The following is a 23,346-nucleotide window of genomic DNA, read 5'->3' as shown; positions in this document are numbered from 1 at the left end:
GGGCAAGGTGTCAGTCCAGGCTCTGGGTATTGAAGAGTCTTGGGATAGTTTTTCTCAGAGAGTGACAGACTCTGGCTGACAAATGCAACGGGTCTCAAACCCGGGCCCTGATCCTGATACAAGACAAACCCTAAGCCCTCTCTGCTGGCATCCATATGCAGTACATACAGCAATCTGGGGTCTGCAAAAGCCAGCACAGGTACCTGGGTCAGCATCTCCTGCAGCAAATGAAGGCTTCTTCACATTTTGCACCCCACCTCAGTCCAAAAGGCTCCGAAGTCCCCGTTACCTCCAGCCATAACCCAAACACTGCTGCTACAGAAAACCATTACATTAGCAGTGCTTCTACAGATAGACTATTACATTAGCAGTGAAACCTTTTCCAGGGTGTTACACACATCTATTGTGATCATCGGACAAAGTCAGCATGGATTTGTGAAAGGAAAGTCATGTCTGATAAATCTAATAGAATTTTTTGAAGTTTAACTAGTAGAGTGGATAGGGGAGAGCCAGTGGATGTGGTATATTTAGATTTTCGAAAGGCTTTTGACAAGGTCCCACACAGGAGATTAGTGTGCAAACTTAAAGCACACAGTATTGGTTGGCCGACAGGAAGCAAGGGGTGGGAGTAAACGGGACCTTTTCAGACTGGCAGGCAGTGACAAGTGGGGTACCGCAAGGCTCAGTGCTGGGACCCCAGTTGTTTACAATATATATTAATGATTTAGACGAGGGAATTAAATGCAGCATCTCCAAGTTTGCGGATGACACGAAGCTGGGCGGCGGTGTTAGCTGTGAGGAGGATGCTAAGAGGATGAAGGGTGACTTGGATAGGTTAGGTGAGTGGGCAAATTCATGGCAGATGCAATTTAATGTGGATAAATGTGAGGTTATCCACTTTGGTTGCAAGAACAGGAAAACAGATTATTATCTGAACGGTGGCCGATTAGGAAAAGGGGAGATGCAACGAGACGTGGTTGTCATTGTACACCAGTCATTGAAGGTGGGCATGCAGGTACGGCAGTACCTTTTTTCAGAAAAACTTCTTCACACAGAGAGTGGTAAATCTGTGGAATTCTCTGCCACAGGAAACAGTTGAGGCCGGTTCATTGGCTATATTTAAGAGGAAGTTAGATATGGCCCTTGTGGCTAAAGGGATTGGGGGTATGGAGAGAAAGCAGGTACAGGGTACAGTTTTGCAATGTATTCAGAAATGCTTTCATCCTTTGACTGGTTCATTTCCTAAAATCTAAATCTCTCAGCTATTACCAACAATTTAGAGCTCAAGTAATTGTGTAAAATTGTAACAATTTTGTCACACAGCTTGCTTTCTGGCTTTTCAGGAGTTACTAAGTTGCCTAAAAGCCAATATGCCTACCACTCATACTTTTGCTTCCTCATCCACACCATTTGTGTTACAATACAGTTCAACCCTCTCCAAGTACCATTCCCAGCGCTCATTAGTGCTGTCAGATTCATTAATTCTCCCAACTAAGGCCATCATCACATTATTTTCATTTTAACTCTGCTAGTTGTGCGTCTTTCACTGTGTACTATGCAGTTACTCACATGTTCCTTTGTTAGGATCCATGTCCACCTTCCTCATACTGTTTAACTCTTTCTTCTCATTGTCTCCTCCTCTGAATTCTGTTGTCACGTAACTATCGGTGCAGTTGATGATATTTGCTGGCATTCGGGTTCGTATTCGTCACCAATTTGTTGTGTCTGTACCACTACATATCAATTAAAATCAAAGCACACACGCCGGAGATGGCTTTAACTGGTGTATTCACATTGCAGGGTGAGAGAAAAAGCAATGCACGTGCACAGACAACAGATCAATGCACATAGGTAAATTATCAGTCTATTATCAGTGCTAGGGGAGTCATTGCTCTAAAAGAAATAGATCCAAGCATTATACTTACCATCTGCACCAGCCTGGTTCGCAAGCATCCAGTCCTTGATATTCTTCCATGGAGCAAAGTCGAACCTATATTAATATAAATTTACTTAGTCATTCCAGCAAACTATAAGGCCCAAGAATTAGCTAGGACCTAGAAAATCAAACTTAAAAGACATTGAAGTGAAATACAATTAATTTATTGAGGAAGGTGGTAATAGGGGATTGTACTGATCAGGTTAAATGAAATTGGATGGAGAGAGGCCCACATTTTAAAAAATTCAGCATCAGACAGTGCACGGAGTACAGTGGCAGGAATATTACATTACAATTGTATAAGTCATTGGTGAGACTGCACTTGCAGTACTGTGTACAGTTTCAGTCACCCTATTATAGGAAAGCTGTGGTTAAACTTGAAGAATGCAGGAAAGATTTACAAGGATGTTGCCGGGCCAAGAAATCATAAGTTATAGGGAGAAGATGGCCAGGTGAGATCTTTATTTCTTGGAATGTAAGAGTGAGGGATGATCTTATGGCAGTGCTTAATATTATGAGAGGCAGAGATAAGGTGGAAGGTAACAGGTAGTTAGGGAAGTCCAAACCTGGGGGTGGGGGTGGCAGGGGTTTAAGGTGAGAATGGAAAAGGGCCATTAGGAACAACTTTTTCTCACAGAGGGCAATGAGTAATGGAACAAGCTGCCAGAAGCAGGTACAATGGTATCATTAAAGAAGCACTTACATAGAGTACGTAGAGGAGCGGAACTGGGAAGGAAATGAGACAAATATCTCATGCAGAAAGATAAGCTTGGTAGACAACATGGTCAGCATGGACTGTTTGGGCCAAAGGGCCTGTACCTGTGCTGTACTGTTCCATGACTCTATGACTCCACCAAACTGGAACAGCTATGGTGTATGGGCTATCTCATTAAGGAGGAGATACAGAAGCCTGAAATACCACACCACCATGTTCAAGAACAGCTACTTCCCTTCACCCATTCAATTCTTAAAACAACCGGCAAAACCCTAATCACTACAGTATAACAACACTATAACCATTTTGACAACTTTGTGCTAAAATTAACTTTTTTTTGGACATTATTTTCTTGTAAAAATTGCATGCAATTTATGTTATTTTGTGAATGCTGCTTGTTTGAAGCTATGTGCCTGTGATGCTACAAATTTGACTTTGACTTTTATAGCATTGGTTCCACCCCACGTCATATGAAATACTCTTTCGATCAGTTTTACAACTTTTCATCAGGAAATCAAATGTCTATAAGAGGTTTACACATCAATAAGGAATATCCAACATTTAGGCATTGCTGTTCTCTGTTAGGATGATAGCAGGTCAGGTGGCCCCCACCCAGACACTGCAGCAAGGCATTCCTCTGTAGCATGCACCCTAATAGCCTATAGTGCTATGGCCCACACTCAGGTGCCACACGGCTGTCTAAGATTCCTTGCCAATAGAAATTAATCAGACTTCTGTAGGCTCTGAGAAACACTTTGGGGAAACAGCAGAAATGGAAAGCAAGCAGGCAACATTTGTTGAGAGCCGAAATGTCTGTTTATTGTTAAGAGGATGACAAAACACTCGTTGCCTCTCAGTCTCTACTTCTGAAAGTGATGTTACTCATTACTAAACAAAATACATTCAGGTTTAGAAGTAAAAAGCACAAAATTACCAACACTAATTTTACTATGTACCTTAAAATAAGTGGGTTTAATATCTCCATTTAACTGCAATGGAAAGCATTTGACATCAGCATATTAAGCCCTTGCAGACCAAGTCATCAACATTTGGAAATTCACTGAGCTTGGAGATATGGATGATTTGTTAGTGACACAGCCTGAAACTTCTCACCCTATATTAAATCTGCTTCATGGTTGCCAAAGTCAATGGCATCACCAGATGCATTGGAAGACCATTTCCATACATAAATCTCATCCAACTGAAGGAGGACAACATGAGGTCAGGAAGGAAATAGAAGAGAAAATAATTAGGGTGCAAATTGTCACAGTGAAATAAAAGTATATTGCTAAAAGGGACCATCTTAAATCAGCATGGTGCTTCTGTCAGAAAGATATAATCAGGCTTGCATGCAAATAAACCTCCATCTGCCTCTTGCACTATCTTCATACTCCATAATTATGTAAATGTTTAATTAGATTGAGATTTACTTCCTTTGAATAATATTCAGAGACAAAATTTATTTTCATTGGATAACAGCTCATTGAATTTGCAAAACATTATTATTTTACAACTATTGCAGCTTAAATGAAGACAAAATTCATTTTGATTTATTTTTCATTTTTATATATCTTTTAATCATGTACCATACTCATTTGGTGCCCCACACAACACGAAATGAAGTATACCAAATATTGACATAGCCAAGATACAGATTGTTCGTGGCATTGGAATATGTTTTGCGTTGCTACCAGCCAAGGCAATTGAATTGGAGTTGGCAAGTTCATCCACAGCCAGCTGCTTGTGTCTAAAGAATTTTCATCATGCACTAAATCAGATAAAGAAATGTCAGATATAAAAATAAATGAGAGCATTCTTAAATGCTCTAATTTTAACACACACAGCACACACTGAGAAGGTAAAAATGTGACATTCAACCATAATAAAACATGTTTGTTTTGAGTTTATTTGAACCAGCAAATTTTGTAGGTACAAGATAAATTTGTTTGGCATCTCTCAAAATAAAAATAAAAATGTGCACTTGACTTGTTACACGTTTGACTCTAGAAATGAGATTATGTGGGATGGCTCAGTGGCAGTGGCACAGCAAAATAAGTTGCTACATCAATGCCAAAGAGTTGAGTTCAATCCTGACCTTAGCTAATATCTGGGTGAAGTTTGCAAGTTCTCCCTTTGACTGTATGAGTTTCATCCCTCAACCTAATGCATGTGGGAGGTTAGATTAATTGGCCAGTCTAAATTGCCTGTCATGTGTAGGTGAATGGTAGAAACTTGGGAGGGGAGGGGGGAGGGGATATAAAGGTAATGTAGGTGGATTTTAAAAAATGAGACTAATGAAAATGAGTAGCTGATGGTCTATGCAGACATGTTAGACAGAATGTCCTCTTTCCATACTGCAACTCTTTATGACTTGGTGTAGCATTAGTTTTGTTAGGTGTTAGTTACTTGGAGGACTTTACTGAGACAAATTATGCTAGGTAAAATTGTTTCAATTGTGAAATCATTCTGGGTACTTCCACCTGTGACCTTCATTTGTGTTCCTGGAGATAGCTATACAACTAGGGATGTCACTGGTCATACAGCATGGACTTCCATTCACAGCAACATAACTTGGAGCTTGAAGCTCCACATCGTAACTATCACCAGATGTAGGAGCACATCATCATCAAGTTAAGACCAAAGGCATTACAGGAAAGATCTAATATAGGTAGAACATTGCTGATAGGCAGAAAGCAAAGAATGGGAATAAATGAAGCATTTTCTGGTTGACTGCCTTTGACTGGTGGTGTTTCACAGTGTTCTGCATTGGGACTGCTTCTTTTTACGTTATTTGTCAATGATTTGGATGATGGAATTGATGGCTTTGTGGCCAAGTTTGCGGATGATACAAAGATAGGTGGAGGGGCAGGTAGTGTTGAGAAAACAGGGAGGCTGCAGAAGGACTTAAATTAGAAGAACGGACAAAGAAATTGTAGATGAAATACAGTGTTGGGAAGTGTGTGCTCATGCACTTCGGTAGCAGAAATAAAAGCGTGCATTATTTTCTAAATGGAAAGAAAATTCAAAAATCTGAAGTGCAAAAGGACTGGGGAGTCCTTGTGCAGGAATCCTTAAAGATTGATGTGCATGTTGAGTCAGTGGTGAGGGAGGCAAACGCAATGTTAGTATTCAGTTTGAGAGGACTAGAATACAAAAGGATGTAATATGCAGGCTTTATAAGGTATTGGTAAGGGTTCACTTGCAGTATTTTGAGCAGTTTTAGGTCTCTTATCAAAGAAAGGTTGTGCTGACATTGGAGATGATTCAGAGGAGGTTCACAAGAATGAACCCAGGAATGATAGGTTTACCATATGAGGATTGATTCATGACTCTGGGCCTATACTCCCTGGAATTCAGAAGAATGATGGGGGAATCTCACTGAAACCTGCAGAGTATTGGAAAGGTTCAAAGGAATAGATGTGGTGGGTATGTTTCCTGTGGTGGGGGAGTCTAGAACCAGAGGGCACAGCCTCAAAATTGAGGGATGTATATTTACAATGGAAATGAGGAGAAATTTCTTTAACCACAGAGTGGTGTGACCGTGGGATTCTTTGCAGCAAACACTTGTGGAGGTCAAGTCAATGGTTATATTTAAGGCTGAAGTTGATAGACTCTTGATTAGTCAGGGCATGAAGGGTTTACAGGGAGAAGACAGGAGATTGGGGTTGAGAGGGAAATGGGTTAGCTATGATGAAATGGTGGAGCTGACTCGATGGGCCAAATGGCCTAATTCTGCTCCTATATCTTATGGTCTAATCTCAACCTAGACATCAACCTGCTCAAAAACTCCTAAAAGTGCACAAAGTGTGCTTAAATGGCCAGAGAAAGCTGGTTAGAATGCAAGTTAGCTGGTGAGCCACTCATTAAATATTTGCTTTAGTGGTAGAGCCGTTAACAACTTTTCATTAGTTGAATCTATGTGATAGGCATGGCAGACCACTCAGGAAGTGTTGTGGCCATGGAACAGGCAAGATCAAAATGCATTGATGAAGTTAGCAACCATTCAGGCTTCAAAGTTCAAAGTAAATTTATATCAAAGTACATATGTATCACCATATACAACCCTAAAATTCATTTTCTTGTGGGTTTACTCAATAAATCTATGGAATAAGAACCAAAACAGAATCAATGAAAGATCCAACTTCAGAACACAGAAATCTTTACACCAATTCACACAAAGTCTTCAGAGGCACCTTCTCCCACTTGGATCTGTCTGAAAAGCAACATATATGTGCAATCTGAGGTTTTTAAAATAAATGGACTAGATATTTGCAAAGATGGATTATAAAGAAAATATATGACAAGAAATGCCATTGATCTCTTCAGTATACACAAGAGACAACTATCTTCCTCAGGTGCTATATTTTTATAACAGTTTTGATAACATTGCCTCAGTCACTGAGTTAGAGAAGATATTAAATGTATAAACTGCAACAATGTTAGCACAGCAAAACATAAGAACTTACTTAGAAAACAGTATTTTTGGAATATTTTGGTAATCAGAAACTCCAACAGCTTACATTTGAGTAGATGCAAAGCATCTTTTTCCAGAAAGATGCCTCTAGTTGATTAAAGTTACATAAACTATATTTGTAAAATTAATTCCTGTCAACCATAGCAGAGTGCAGACCAAGTGTAACTGACTGGGTAATTGTCTGCCATCTGCGTTCTGACTGGAAGCAGTACCATAAAAATACGGAATCTTTCATAATTCTCGAAAGCTTCCCTATATCCAGTCTGAGTTTTTGTGGTTTAGAAATATTGCTGTTGGGCTGGGTTTTATATCATGTGCCTATGAGAGCTACCTACAGCCATGAGCCCCCACCCTACGAGCACACCCTATCAGACAGTACACACTGTTCACCAAGAAAGAGTCTTCATGTCAGCCTGACATATACTGCAGGGCACCATCCCATTGACGCAGGCATTGAAATCTCATCATGACTAGGCCATCGGTATTTTCCACTTTACATCCATACACATTCGGAGCAGGAACATGGAAACCAGGCCCCTGAAGGCTTTTCCACCATTTAGTAAGATCATGGTTCATCTTATAGTATCACAAAATCCAGTCCCTGCCTGTTTAGTTTAATATTTACCCCTGACTTATTAAGTATTTATCTACTACCGCTTTAAAACAACCAAAGACTCTGCCTTTGAAACGAAAGTTTCAAAAATGGCATAAAGGTTCAGTAGCGAATTTTCTTCTCTCACAGCTCCAGAGGCCCCAGTCTGATCCTGACAATACGACCAACCCCTCAGAACTAATCAATAAGCTTCCACACCTAGGTCTCAATACCTCTTTGTGCACCTGGATCCTCCATTTCCTCACTTGCTGAGCACAGTCATTTCAGATTGGCAACAACATCTCCTCCATAATCTCATTCAGCACAGGTGTACCACAAGAGTGTGTGCTTAGCCCCCTGTTTAACTAGCTTTAACTTGTGACTGCGAGACTAAGCACAGCTCCAATGCTATATTTAAGTTTGCTAATGACAAATTTGAAAATCTGGTTGAGCAGTAGCAACAACCTGTTACTCAATGTCAGCAAGACCATGGAGTTGATTATTGACTTCCAGAGGGGGAAACCGAAGTCCATGAGCCAGTCCTTTTTGGGGGATCAGAAGAGAAAAAGGCAGCAACTTTAAATTCCTCGGTGTTATCACTTCGGGGGACCTGTCCTGGGTCCAGCACGTAAGCTCCATTACGAGGAAAGCACGACAGCACCGCTACCTTCTTAGAAATTTGTGAATTTTCAGCAGGCCATATAAACCTTTGACAAACTTCTAATAATGTGTGATGGAGAGTATATTGACTGGTTGCATCATGGCCTGGTACGGAAATACCAATGCCCTTGAACAGAAATGCCTACAGAGTGCAGTGGATACAGGCCAGTCAATCACAGTAAAACCCTCTTCACCGTCGAGCACACCTACACAGAGCACTGTCACAGAAAAGCAGTATCCATTATCAGGGATCCTCATCACACAGGCCATTCTCTCTTCTCACTGTGGCCATCAAGAAGGTGGTACAGAAGCCTCAAGATTCACACCACCAAGTTTAGGAACAATTATCAGGCTCTTGAACCAGAGGAGATAACTTCACTGTGTGCAATGTGTGCAGCAGGATGTTGGAGATATTTTTCCAGACTGTTGTAGCATGTGCAGCCTTCTTTGCGGCTTTATGTTGGCTGAGTAGCATCGGTGCTGGTGATGGGAAAAGACTAAATAAACTCATCAAAAAGGGTGGATCTGTCCTTGGCTACAACCCGGACTCCTTTGAGTTAGAGATGGAGAGGGGGTCACTAAACAAACTGTTATCCATTATGGACAATCTGGCACATCGTCTCCATGACCAACTGAATAAACAGCAGAGCACCCTTTCGAACAGACTCACTCAGCTCCGCTGTCACAAAGATCATTACAGAAAATCCTTCCTACCAAATGTAATGGTATGTACAACAGTTCATCTCTGTGCAACAGGAGAACACACATCATACTAAAATAGTCTCTGCATTATTATTTAATATATTATTGTAGCACATTGGTACATTATTATTGTGTACACTATTATTCTGTACTTTATTAAGTCTGTGCACTGCTAAGGGTGATTTTAAATGTTGCTGTTGTAATGAAAGAATTTCCTACTCGGGATCAATAAAGTATTCATTATTATTATTATTATTATTTACTGAACTTCACTTGCCACCTTCACTAAACTGTTCCCACAGCCTGTGGATTCACTTTCAAGGACTCTTCATTTCATGTTCTCAATATTTACTGATATTTTTTCTTTCTTTTTGTGTTTGCAGAGTTTTTTTTCACAGATTGGTTGTTTGTCCATTCTGTTGGGTGCAGTCTTTCATTGATTCTATTAGGTTTTTTGTATTTATTAATGTGATTATCCACAAGAAGATGAATCTCAGGGTTGTGTATGGTGATATATAATAAAATATAATAATTTTATAATTTAATGCTGTCCTTCTGGAGTTAGTCCATTCTCTCAGTGACTGCCTGGCTTTCCTCCATATTCAAAATGTATGCTGGTAGGTTAATTGGATTTAATCAATATCCCCTTATATTTATTACAAAACAAGGAAAGAGGAATCAATGGGCAAGTCTATGTGATATATAGGGTATATTGGAGTAGTATAGAAAAGTATGGAGAGGGAAAATGGGACTAATGTGACTGGAGTGGATTGGGACTTGTTGAACTGAATGCCCTCCTTCTCAGTGATGGTGTTTATAAGACTCAATGCCCTCTGAGAGGAAGACACCTCATCTCTGTCTTAAATTGTCAACCCATGAACTTTAAATAAGAGACCTTGGTCCTAGATTTTCCCATAAAAAGACACATTCTCTCCCCTTACACTCCTCAGGATTGCCAATATTTCAATCCATTCATTTTGTACTTTTCTAAAGTCCAACAGATAAAAGCTTCTTGTCCAAACCTTTATTATAACACAACCATATATTAATCTTCAAACAGCTTCCAACATCCTAACAACTTTCCTTGAAAATGGAGATGGATACTTAACACTGTATTTAGATGTGATCTCACTATTGCTCAGTGCAAATGAAGGATAACCTAGTTATTTTTGCATTCAGTTCCCCTAGCAATAAATATTCTGTTTGTTTTCCTAATTACTTGTTATACCTGGGTTTTTTTGTGACACATGCATTTGGACATCCCGATCTCCCTGCATTTCAGAGCTCCACAATCTCTCACCAATTGAATAATATGATTTTTTTTTGTTACTTTTCCTGCCAAAATTTCTCATTTTTTCATATTGTAGTCCATTTGCCTGATATTTTGCAAGTAACTTAACCTATTAACTTCCTTTTGCAGCCTTGTGTCCTTACTACAATTTACTTTGTGACTCATTTTGTGTCATCAGCAAACTTTCACCGTGCCTTTGGAGCCTTCTTCCAATTCATTTTCTCTTTCCATCATCCTGACACGTAGCTTGGATTCCTAACTTTTAGTGCATGGGCAAATACATCACTAATCATAGAAAGCAGACCCCAGCGATAGGCACGATTTTATACCATCATTGGCACACTACACCAACTTGTGCAGCAATATCACAGAGCGTTTTGATCTCATAGTTGTGTCTAGAAAGATAAAAAAACAAGTTGTTTTGAATTGCTGGTGACAGTGTTGAAGAATTTATAACCTATTTTGGGAAGCACTCCAAGGCAATCCAGTAAGTGTAGTTACCCTGCACACAGTCCACTTTTATTATAGCCATGGCCATGGTCACTTTTCATTGCATTCAACAGAGATCAACAAATGGTTTGGACTACACCCAAATTTAGATAGATCACTCAACAACTGTACACAAGAGAAAATGAGAATGTATTTGTTGTCTTTCAGCATAAATCTTGGAAATCACTGTCAAACAGTATTGTATGGGCATATGCTGCACACCACAAAGAGACAGTCAATCAGGTAAGACCTTAAGAGCAAGACACAGGAGCAGAATAAGGCCATGCTCCTCATATGATAACCCTTTCATAGACTCTTTCCAACGAGGGAATGTCTTTTGTTAAATAAAGGGCACAAATCTGCTCCCAATACTTCAAACACCTTATAAAGACTCAGCATAACATCTTTGCTCATATATTCTAGTCATCTTGAAATGAATGCTGACATTGCATTTGCCTTCCTTACTGACTCAATCTGCAAGTCAACCTTTAGGGAATCCTGCATAAGGACACTTTGCACCTCTGAGTTTTCAGTTTTCTCCCCTTTTACAAAAATGGTCTGTGCCTTTATTTCTTCTACCAAAGTATATGACCATACTCTTCCCTATGCTATATTCCATCTGCCTTTTCTTAGCCCATTCTCCCAATCTGTCAAAGTCCTTCTGCAGACTCCCTGCTTTCTCAACATTACTTGCCCTTCTACCTATCTTCATATCATCTGTAAACTTGGTCACAAAGCCATCAATTCTGTCATTCATATTATTGACATATAACGTGAAAAGAAGCTTTCATTGTGAAAGACCCTGTATTCCGATTTACTCCTTTATTCCTAATCTTTGTCCCCTGCCAGTCAGCCAATCCTCTTTCCATGCAAGTACCTTTCCTGTAACACCATGGGCTCTTATATTGTTAAGCAGCCTCATGTGCGGTAGCTTGTCAGAGACCTTCTGAAAATCCAAGTAAAAAACTCCTACTGACTCCCCCTTGTCTATCCTGCATGTTATTTCCTCAAAGAATTCAAAAAGGTCTGTCAGGCAAGATTTCCCCTGAAGAAAACCATGCTGACATTTCATCTTTTCTCTCCTTAGGACTTTGAAGTTGCCTTCTGTTAGTTTATAAACGCTTCCCAATCCCCTAACTTCCCACTAATTTTTGCTATCTTATATACCCTCTCTTTTGTATTTATGCTGTCTTTGATGTCCCTTATCAGCTATAGTTGCATCATCCTCCCTTTAGAAAACTTTTCCTTTGGTATGAATCTGTCCTGTGACTTCTGAATTGCTTCCAGAAACTTCAGCCATTGCTGTTTTGCCGTCAGCCCTGCTACTGTCCCTTTCTAATCAACTTTGGCCAGATCTTCTGTCATGCTTTGTAATTCCCTTTACTTCACTGTAGTACCAATACATCTGATTTTAGCTTTTTCCTCTCAAGCTGCAGGGTGAATCCTATCATATTATGATCACGACATCCTAATTGTTCCTTTACCTTAAGCTTCCTAATCAAATCTGGTTCATCACACAACACCCAGTCCAGAATTGCCTTTCCCCCAATGGGTTCAATCATAAAAAGGCATCTCATAGGCATTCTACAAATTCCCTCTCTTGGGAGCCAGCACCAACCCAATTTTCCCAATCTACCTGAATATTGAAATCTTCCACGACTACCAGAACATTGCCATTTTTACATGCCTTTTCTATCTCCCATAATAATTTGCATTCTACATCCCGGCTACTGTTTGGAAGCCTGTATACAACTCCCATTAGGGTCTTTTGACCCTTACAGTTTCTTAACTCTACCTACAAAATTACTGCATTTTGCAATCCTATGTCACCTCTTTCTAAGGATTTGATTTCATTTTTTACCAACAGAGGCACCCCACTCCTTCTGCCTACCTGCCTGTCCTATCGATACAATGTGTATACTTGGATATTAAGCTCTCAACTATGATCTTTTCTCAGCCATGACTCAGAGATGCCCACTTCATACCTGCCAATCTATCACTGCTCTATAAGATCATCTACCTTATCCCTTCTGCTGTGTGCATTCAAATATAACATCTTCATTTATGGTTTTATTACCATACTCGATATTGCCCCATGCTACACTTCAGTTCCACAGACTGCAATTTTGCTCTATCACCTGCCTGTCCTTCCTTACAGTCTCACTACATTCCGCATCTACTTGTATACTAACTGCCCCAACCTCAGCCATATCATTCCATTTCCATATCCCTACCAACTTAGTTTAAGAACTTCCCAACAGCTCTAGTAAACCTTTGTGTACAGACCATACCTTCCCCAGAACAGATCCTAATGCTCCAGAAATATGAAACTCTGCCCCCTGAACCAATTCCTCAGCCAAACATTCATCTGCTAAATCATTCTATTTTTACCCTAACTGTTGGGTGGCATAGGCAGCAATCCAGAGGTTACTACCCTGGAGGTTCTGCTTTTCAGCTTTCTATCTAACTCCCTATATGTTCTCTTCAGGATCTCCTCTCTTTTCTTCCATTTTCCAATACGTACCATGACTTCCGAATGCTCACCCTCCCCCTTTAGAACCCTGTGGATCTGATCTGAGACATCCCTGATCCTGGTACTTGGGAGGCAACATACCACCCGGGTTTCTCTTTCACTTCCACAGAATCTCCTGTCTGCTCCTCTATGGAATTCCCTATCACTACTGCACTCCTCTTCTCCTCCCTTCCCTTCTGAGCCACAGAGCCAGATTCCGTGCCAAAGACCTGACCATTGCAGTTTCATCCACCCCCAACAGTATCTGAAGCAGTATATTTATCATTTATTAGAGGAGTATTCTACACTGGCTGTCTATTCCCATTCCGTCTCCTAACAGTCACCCAGGTACCTCCTTCCTGCAACTTAGGGGTAACTACCTCCCTGTAGCTCCTATCTATCACCTCATTTTCCCGCATAAGCTGAAGGTCATCAAGCTGCAGCTCCAGTTCCTTAATACAGTCTCTAAGGAGCTGTAACTCGAAGCATTTCATGCAGATATAGTTATCAAGTGGATTGCAGGTCTTCCAGCGTTCCCAGATCTCACACACAAAAAAACAAACCAACCCTAGACCCATTCTCACCGCATTATCTATGTGATAAAGAAAGAGAAAAACAAAACTCACTAGAAACTTGCTTAGCGCCTCTGCATCTGGTAAATACCAGAGTAACACATGCAAATGCTGGAGGAACTCAGCAGCTCAGGCAGCATTTAAGGAAATAAACGAACAGTCAACGTTTCAGGCCAAGATCCTTCTTCAGGACTGGAAAGGAAGGGAATAAGGTGAATGCCGCCCTGGCCAGTGACACTCACATCCCAAGTGTGAATTAAAAGCAGCATGGCCCTGATGCTCTTTAAAAAGTACAAATAGTTACTTGTGTAAAATTTCCTGTAAATCTGTTAAAAAAAAGAGACTCCTCTAGAAGTTTAGTGACTCTGACCAAATCTACCCACTCATAATTGGATCAAATACTAGGTAGGCAGAAGGCATAAAAAAATGTTAGCAAACTCTAAAATTAAAAAAAACAGAAATCAAACTGTAAATTGAAAAAAAACAGAAATCAAGTAAAATCCAATGAAATAGCTTCCTTAAATACTGTAAATTTTTGTATGTTAGATATGTGTTAATGTGCTCTGAGATTATTAAAAAGCACCAGTTCTCTACAGTAAACCCCATCTTCTAAGGCTTGGAGCATCCATGCCATTATTAAAGCTGATAGCAACTTCAAGGAACAGAATATGCATGTTTGCCATAAGTCATATAAACATGAGACATTTTGCAAGTCTGTAATACATTCTGAAGCCAAGTCTTTAATTATTAGACTAACCTTTCAAAAAATTGAAAATGATGTAAAAATTGCCATCAGACAATGATGAATATCACTCTGAGGTCTTGATATTTGTTTAACATTTTAACACTGTTACAACTGCATTCTGAACATCGCTGGCCTCTGTTGTGTAAGACTATTGCTAGAGGCAATGCAGCTGTGTACACTTCAGATTAACATTGTTAATCACATAAGTATTTTTGCTAAATTTGATGACTGGATAAATTCCTTCCCCTTCTTCAAAGAAGGGTAAACTGCAATTAAAGGGGCAGGATTTCCAACTCTTTATCTGATGGAAGGTCAATGACTCTGTTTCTCTACCCAGAGTGGCTGCCTAACTACCACTTTGGTGTTTTCTGGTTCTATTCCCGATTTCCCTCATCCACCATAGTTCTCTCTCAAATAAGTTTTAATCTGCTCGTCATCAGGTATAAATCCATGAAGAAAGTGCTGACAGAGAGTATCCATCTATTGCCAAATGACACAAGATTACTGCAGAAGGAAAATAGTTATGCTTAGGTTATTCTTCCTTCATAATTTATTTGTTGAGGTTAGCCAGTGGAAAAAAATTGGGAACTGGTGTAATTCCCACTATCAATGCAGGTAGGAAACTTTCTTAGCTTTCTTTTACAAATTAGCAGGAGATGTAATGAGAAACCGATCCACGATTTTAATCACAAATGACTTAGTTTCAAATGAAAATTACAATATGCTTACACCAAGATTTCAACTCATAATAAGAACTGAATGAACATTTTTCTGCATCATTGTAAACCATCTTGGTTTTCTATGTTGAGCATAATCTTAATATTTAAATACTACAACAAAACCAATTTTCAGATGCAAAGTGGAATAGCAAGGAAATCTTTCAGTACCATAGCAGTGAGCCAAAGTTCACAATGGAAGTTTAAATGCTGCCAATGTTACCATTGAATATGGCTGGTGGTGATAATTATTATTCTGAAGTATTCACCACAGAAAAAAATGATAATTCAAGCTGATGTATGACTTTGTTACAAATAAGTTAGTTTCTAAATAAGGCAAAATTAAGAGCAACACATAGAACAATAAATTAAAGATAATTTTCAATTTCCATTTCTGATTGTAACTAATGTTTACAGAAGACTGACAGTCATCAAAAAAAGTTGATGAATGCAAGGGAGATCACTTTACATGGAAAATATTCCTTTGTATACTGAAATGGGGTTGACAGACCCTTCAGATTTAAAGTGAACAAATGAATCTGATAGTCATGAGTCATGATGATGTGCCTGCATGATTACATATTAAATACAGTAAATGGGGCACAGATTAGATAGAAAGCACACTGATGAAAATGAAAAGAGGTGACTAACTCTGTATGCAGGATTCCATGCCATTTAGGGAGCACTAGCTCACAATGTACAAAGACAAGAAAAATAAGGAGACACAGGCAAAATTCAATGAAAATGGTCAAATATCATCCTGAATTTTGTGTTACATGTTAAGTGGCCTACAACACATTTTGTAAATGTGACCTTCAGATGAGTAAAGCTTCTCACGATGCTTCACAAAACATGTTTCAAAATGTACTTCTGGGCTTCCGGTGACGTCATTGTCGAGAATGGCAGCTTAAGTCACTAGCTCCTCTGGAAAAATACGTATTAAGCCCCATTAATCTGTCAAACATAATATTTTTCGAAAAATATTTGAACTGAAAAGAGGGGGCAAGAATGGGGAAAAGGAATGGAAATTAAAAAAGCGACTCTGCGGAGCCTGTGTCTGAGAGGAGTGCAGCGAGCGGCTCTCCTACCCGACCGCATGCGAGCGAGGCGGCCGCCGGGCCTCGTTCAGACGAAGCAATGAATATGTTCAAAATCCTGAAAGAAATAATGGAGGTCCAGAAAGATATAAAGCAGCAGCTCCGTGATATTAAGGCAGAGCTCGCCAGCATTAATCAAAAAATAGCGGTGGCAGAGACTCACATTGAGAAGGTGGAAGATCGCGTTCAAAACGTGGAACGGATACTGAGCAAGGTAATAAAAATCATACATCACCAAGAAGGTAAACTGCTTGATCTGGAGGGAAGATCATGGCAGATAAATATCAGAATCTACAACGTTCCCGAAGGATCGGAGGGCCCATCCATGACGGAGTTTGTCGGAAAGTTACTGTGGGACGCGCTGGATCTTCCCCCAGCTATGAAGCTGGAAATCGAGAGAACGCACCGCACGCTAGTCCCAAAACCTACCCAGGATAGAAAGCCACGATCAATTATAATTAAATTCCTTCGGTACAGCACCAAGGCAGAGATTCTACGAAGGGCCTGGGGTAAGAAGAGAGTATTTTTAGAGGATAAATTAATATATTTTGACCAAGATTAACCCCCCCCCCCCCCCGCGGTCCTCCAGAAACGCAAAGAATACTCCAAAGTAAAGCGAGTACTAAAGCAAAATAAGATTAGATTTCAAACTCCGTACCCTGCTAAACTTAGAGTGTTTTATGACAACGGATCGCAGTTGTATCAGACAGTGGAAGAGGCGACTACAGACATGAAGGCCAGAGGGTTGTCCGTCAGCATGACCAAAACGAAAGAAAGCCTGGCTGAGGAATTGTCTCGCTCAGCTTGGGAAATAGTGCGAGAATCAAGAAGGCAGGAGACAGGAGGAAGCTGAGAGAAACATATCAGGAAGAGACCGGGAGTTTCCCAAAGACAGTCCTCACCCCTTTCAGAAGAGCCATAAGGTTTGGTTAACTTTAAAAATGCTGAGAAGCTAAACAGAAGCATAACTACACGGTGATATACCTATCTCGAGAAATACTTATTATAATGTGGATTTTATATTACTTAGTTGTTATTCTTTATTCGCTCACTTACTCCTTTTTCCCAACCAAAATGAGAATATATATATATATGTATATGTGTGCATATATGTGTAATGTGTGTGTGTATGTGTGCATATGTATGTGTGTGTATATGTGTGTGTGTATGTATATATATATATATATAGTTGTGTGTGTGTGTGTGTGTGTGTGTGTGCCTATATATCTCTATCTCTATATAGGAGTACACAGGGAAATCTTTTCTGTGTAATGGAGTTGTTCACTGACTTTTATGAATACTACAATGGGGGCCCTCAACTCACAAATAGGAGGGGTTATCCCCCACAGCTAGGCATTTCCTCCAGCTCAACGCAGGGTCATCTACTAGAGACCTCAGCCTTGGAATCACACGTTTGTTGCCATTTTTGTTATTATTTGAGTTTCTTGGTTCTTATTTGTTCAGGGAGTAGATCGATTAAGTTTTATTCTAATTTCAATGATACATTGACAGATAAATACAGATGGCTAAGGACAAGGTAAAATTCATTTCTTTTAATGTAAATGGGCTATTAAATCCAATCAAACATAAGAGAATTTTATCCAAAATGAAAAAAAGAACAAGCCCATGTAGTATATTTACAGGAAACTCATTTAAGTGATAATGAGCATACAAAACTAAACAGCACTAATCTGTTTTTCTCCTCATATAAATCAGGATATAGGAGAGAAGTTGCTATTCTTATCTCAAGTAAGCTAAATTTTGAAAAAAATATTCGAAATGGGAGATAAAGAAGGCAGATATATTCTGGTAAGGGGGAATATAGACGGCAATTCAGTTACTCTATTGAATATATATGCACCCCCGGGAAGTGATATTGGTTTCTTTCAGAAAATTACTGATATTATGGTAACAGAAACAGAAGGTCTCCTGATATGTGGGGGAGACTTAAATTTACAATTACAACCAAACTTAAACTCTTCCAATAGAAAAATCTATGAAACAAAATCTTTACATAAGAAAGTTAATACACTTTTTGAGGATGTTGGTTTAATTGATATATGGAGGGACCTTTACCCTGACAGAAGGGATTACACTCATTATTCTGCTCCACATTCTGTATATACAAGAATAGACTATTTCATAACATTTGGAAAAGACAAAGACAAAATAAACACCTGTGGAATTGGGACAATAGATGTAAGTGACCATGCACCTATATATTTATCTGTTGATTTTGACCTACAACCAGAGAATACTATTTGGAAACTAAATTCAAGTCTACTCAATGATCTGTACTTTAAGGAACAAATTTAAAAAGAAATTGGTCTCTACTTAGAATTTAATGATAATGGAGAGGTTTCACCTCCCATTTTATGGGGTACTCTGAAGGCGGTCTTAAGAGGGAAAATTATAGCGCTATCTTCATATAAGAAAAAAATAAGGAATAAAACATTAGAGGAATTACAAAATAGACTGAAGGAACTAGAGAAAAAACACAAATTGAATTTGGCACAGGATATAAAAGAACTAGGAATGAAATAAATAATTTGGCTACGCAAGAAATCAGGAAAAACTTAATGTTTCTGAAACAGAGACATTATGAAAGTGGATCGAAATCTATGAAAATACTGGCGTGGAAACTGAAAAAAAAAAGATAGCAGAAAATACGATTCATAGAATTAGGGACCCAAGAACAAAAATGATAAAAAATAAGCTAAGTGAAATTCAAGAAGCTTTTAAAGTGTTTTACAAAACACTATATTCCAAAGTTCCAGGGGGAAGCATAACCCAAATTGACACCTTCTTGAATTCTCTAGAGTTACCCACTTTAAGCGAAGAACAAAATAGAAGGATGACTGCTGACATAACTGAAGTTGAATTAAAAGCTGCAATTAGTAGGCTTAAATTAAGCACGTCACCAGGATCAGATGGGTATATGGCAGAGTGGTACAAAGAATTTTAAAATGAGTTAATTCCTGTTTTACTCCCCACCCTGAACTGGGCTCTAAAAAAGGGACAAATGCCACCCAGTTGGAAGAAAGCGATAATCTCAGCTATACCGAAAGAAGGCAAGGATAAAATGGAATGCGGGTCATTTAGACCAATATCCATTCTTAACGTAGATTATAGGTTATTTACCTCCATCATGGCCAAACGGTTAGAGGAGTTTCTACCCATACTGATACATAATGATCAGACAGGTTTTATACGACAACACCAGACTCAAGACAATATATGAAGGACACTTCACATTATGGATCATATACAAAAAAATAAAATCGAAGCAATAGTGACAAGCGTGGATGCTGAAAAAGCATTGGATTCGGTTAATTGGAATTTTCTTTACAGAGTTTTACACAGATTTGGTTTCCAAGACACAATTATTAAAACTATACAGACACTATATGACAATCATACTGCTAGGATTAAAATCAATGGATATTTATCAAATAGTCTTACCCTAGAAAGGGGCACGAGACAGGGTTGTGCATGGTCACCAGTACTCTTCGCGCTATATCTTGAACCATTAGCTCAATACATCAGACAAAATGAAGATATCAGGGGAATTACTTTTAAAGGGACAGAGCATAAATTGGCTTGTTATGCAGATGACATTTTGATCTATCTAGGGCAACTAACATACTCTTTACCTAATTTGATGCAATCCTTTGAACAATATGGTCAATTATCAGGATACAAGATCAACATAGATAAAACCCAATTACTTTCATATTACAATAGCCCACCAAGAGAAATTGAAAGTCGATACCCCTGGGCATGGCACACAGAGTCTTTCAAATACTTGGGCATCATTATGCCAAAAGATTTGGCAAAATTATCAGAATGCAATTATCAGCCTCTATATAAAAAAATTAAGGAAGATGTGGCAAGATGGAGCCTGATTCCTTTTTTCAGTCTCAGTTCAAGGATTGAGTCTATTAAAATGAATATACTGCCCAGACTGTTATATCTCTTTCAGACCCTACCAATAGAGATTAATCAAAATCAATTCAATGAATGGAACAAGATGCTATCAAGGTATATTTGGCAGGGTAAAAGGCCTAGAGTTCGTCTCAAAACTTTGCAATTAGCAAAGGAAAAGGGGGGAGATGCCTTCTCTTAGAGATTATTATTTTGCAGCACAGTTGAGAGCTGTGATATGTTGGTGCAACCCATCATATGATGCTCAATGGAAAAACATTGAGGAGCGGGTACTTCCCATCCCCATACAAGCAATTTTGGCTGATAACAACCTGCAAAGGTACATAAATACTATTGATAACCCATGGGTGAAATTGACCCTTAAAATATGGAAAACCACTATAAAAGAATATAATCTAGAGGGAGATATTGCAATTCTTAAATGGTGTGCATATGACTCTGATTTTACACCAAATAAATTGGATGCTAGATTTAAGGACTGGACAGCTAAAGGAATAACAGTTCTTTGCAACATAATGAAAGAAGGAACACTGTTCAGTTTTGAAATGCTTAAAGAGAAACACTTATTAGAAAAGCAAGATTTTTATCAGTATTTACAGATGCGACAATATGTTAATAAGACGCTTAAAAATGTAACCAAGGCAAATACATGCTTGATAGAGCTCTTTAGAAAAGCATATAATTCAGATAATGGTAGTAGAATCATTTCGAGCATGTATGAGGGGTTGTCAAATCTTAAAACACATTTGACTTCATACATTAAAACAAAATGAGAGAAGGAGGGATAATTATATCTGAGGAAGCATGGACAATAATATGGAGATATCAATGGAAGTATACCAATTCACAGAAATGGAGGGAGTTTGGATGGAAAAACTTGATAAGATATTTTATTACACCCTCTTAGAAATCCCATTATGATAGTAACCTCCCTGTTTGCTGGAGAAATTGTGGAAATCAAACTGTGAATCATTATCATATTTTTTGAGACTGCCCTGTTATCAAAAACTATTGGAGGGGGATACACAATGCCCTACAAGACATCTTTAAATGTGAAATACCCTTGGAGAGTAAGACCATATATTTTGGATATATACCTCAAGAATGGTTGAAAAGAGAAATATTTAATGAATATACTGTTGGTGGGTGGTAAAAAGACTCTTACTAGGAAATGGTTATCACAGGCGAGCCCAACTTTAAATACATGGATGGAAATTACAATGGACATTTACAAAATGGAGAAGATAACAGCATCTGTTAATCATAAGCTGGAACAATTTGATTCGTACTGGGAAAAATGGTTTAACTACATAATGCCTCATAGGCCTGATTTTATTCTCACAAATCAATGAATCTGTTGTAAAAAAAAAAGATCACTCCCTACTTGTACATAGTTCTTTCCTTTTGCTTGTTTTTTCTTTCCACTCTTTTCTATAAGTGTATACTTCAGATAAATACTTTGTGGAGATTTGTGATAAATATGATTATATGATGTATATGTACAATGTCTGAAATACATCTTATGGAAATGTTTGTTTGATGAACTTCAATAAAAAAATAAATTACAAAACGTACTTCTGTTTGTGAACAGAAATAATGAGAGCAGCTTCAGCCTGGTGTCAAAAGTGGGCAATGAACTGCCTTTGGTAAACTCACCATACAGATGCTGTCACCTGCTGATGCCCAACATCCTCAGTTGCCTCTTGATCTAGCAATGACCTGATTTGAAAATTCCCACCCTTTGTTTCAAAGTTATAAGTAAAATTTATTATCAGAGTACTTACATGTCATCACATGTAAGCTGAGATTCTTTTTCTACTGGGCATACTTAGCAAATCTATAGAACAGCAACTGTAAACAGGATCAATGGACAACAAACTGAGCAAATGCTGATATAAATAAATAGCAATAAATAACGAGCATGGAATAATAAGATTTCACAGTTGAGTGAAGTCACCCCCTTTTGTCCAAGAGCCTGATGATTGCTGGGTAGTAACTGTTCCTGAACCTGGTAGTGTGAGTCCTAAGACACTTGTACCTTCTACCTGACGGCAGTAGCGAGAAAAGTTCATGGTCTGGGTGGTGAGGATCTTTGACAATGGATGTTGGTTTCCAACAGCAACGTTTCAAGTAGATGTGCTCAATGGTTGGGTTTTATCTGTGATGTACTGGGCCAAATCCACTACCTTTTGTAGGATTTTCCACTCAAAGCCATTGGCGTTCCCATACCAGGCCATAATGCAGCCAGTCAGCACACTTTACACCACACATCTGTAGAAGTTTGCCAAGGTTTTTGATGACATGCCGAATCTCCGCAGGCTTCTGAGGAAGTCGAGGCACTGCCATGCTTTTTTTGCAATTATGATAGGTCCAGGACATGTCCTCTGAGATAGTGAAACCCAGGAATTTAGTTACTGACCTCTACATCTCTGATCCTCCGATGGATACTGGCTTATGGACCTCTGGTTTCCCTTTCCTGAAGTCTACAATCAGTTCTTTGGTCTTATTGACATTGAGTGAGACGTTGCTGTTATTACATGCTCAGCCAAATTTAAAATCTCACTCCTGCATACTAATTCATCACCACCTTTGATACACCCACACATTGTGTAATATGCAAACTTGTATATGGTGTTGCAGCTGTACTTAGCCACACTGTCATAGGTATAAAGCAAGTAGTGCAGGGGGCTAGGTATATTTACATTATTGCAAATTATTCCACATTGGTAAATTATTATTGTATTATTATTCTGTACTTTATTATTAGTTAAGTCTGCACACTGCTAAGCGTGTTTTTAAATGTTGCTACTGTAACAAAAGAATTTTCCACTTGGGATCAATAAAGTATTTATTATTATTATTAAGTACATATCCCTGTGGTGCTCCTATGCTGATGGAAA

The 23,346-nt window shown here is 38.8% G+C and overlaps 1 protein-coding gene across 1 annotated transcript in view; it reads right to left on the bottom strand.

Moving 5' to 3' along the window:
- Positions 1–23,346, bottom strand: part of commd8 (COMM domain containing 8) — a 101,674-nt gene that overhangs the window by 29,532 nt on the left and 48,796 nt on the right. The window contains exons 6-7 of the mRNA XM_073064716.1: positions 1,926–1,990; positions 1,570–1,733 (exon numbers count right to left, since the gene is read on the bottom strand). Of these exons, the coding sequence (XP_072920817.1) occupies positions 1,662–1,733; positions 1,926–1,990 (137 nt within the window). The 3' untranslated portion in view covers positions 1,570–1,661. The remainder of the gene's footprint in view (positions 1–1,569; positions 1,734–1,925; positions 1,991–23,346) is intronic.

The sequence above is a fragment of the Hemitrygon akajei genome, chromosome 13 (genome assembly GCF_048418815.1).
Source record: "Hemitrygon akajei chromosome 13, sHemAka1.3, whole genome shotgun sequence".
Classification (NCBI taxonomy): domain Eukaryota; kingdom Metazoa; phylum Chordata; class Chondrichthyes; order Myliobatiformes; family Dasyatidae; genus Hemitrygon; species Hemitrygon akajei.
The sequence above is the reverse complement of the archived record's forward strand: the minus strand, read 5'-3'. Positions and strand labels throughout refer to the sequence as shown.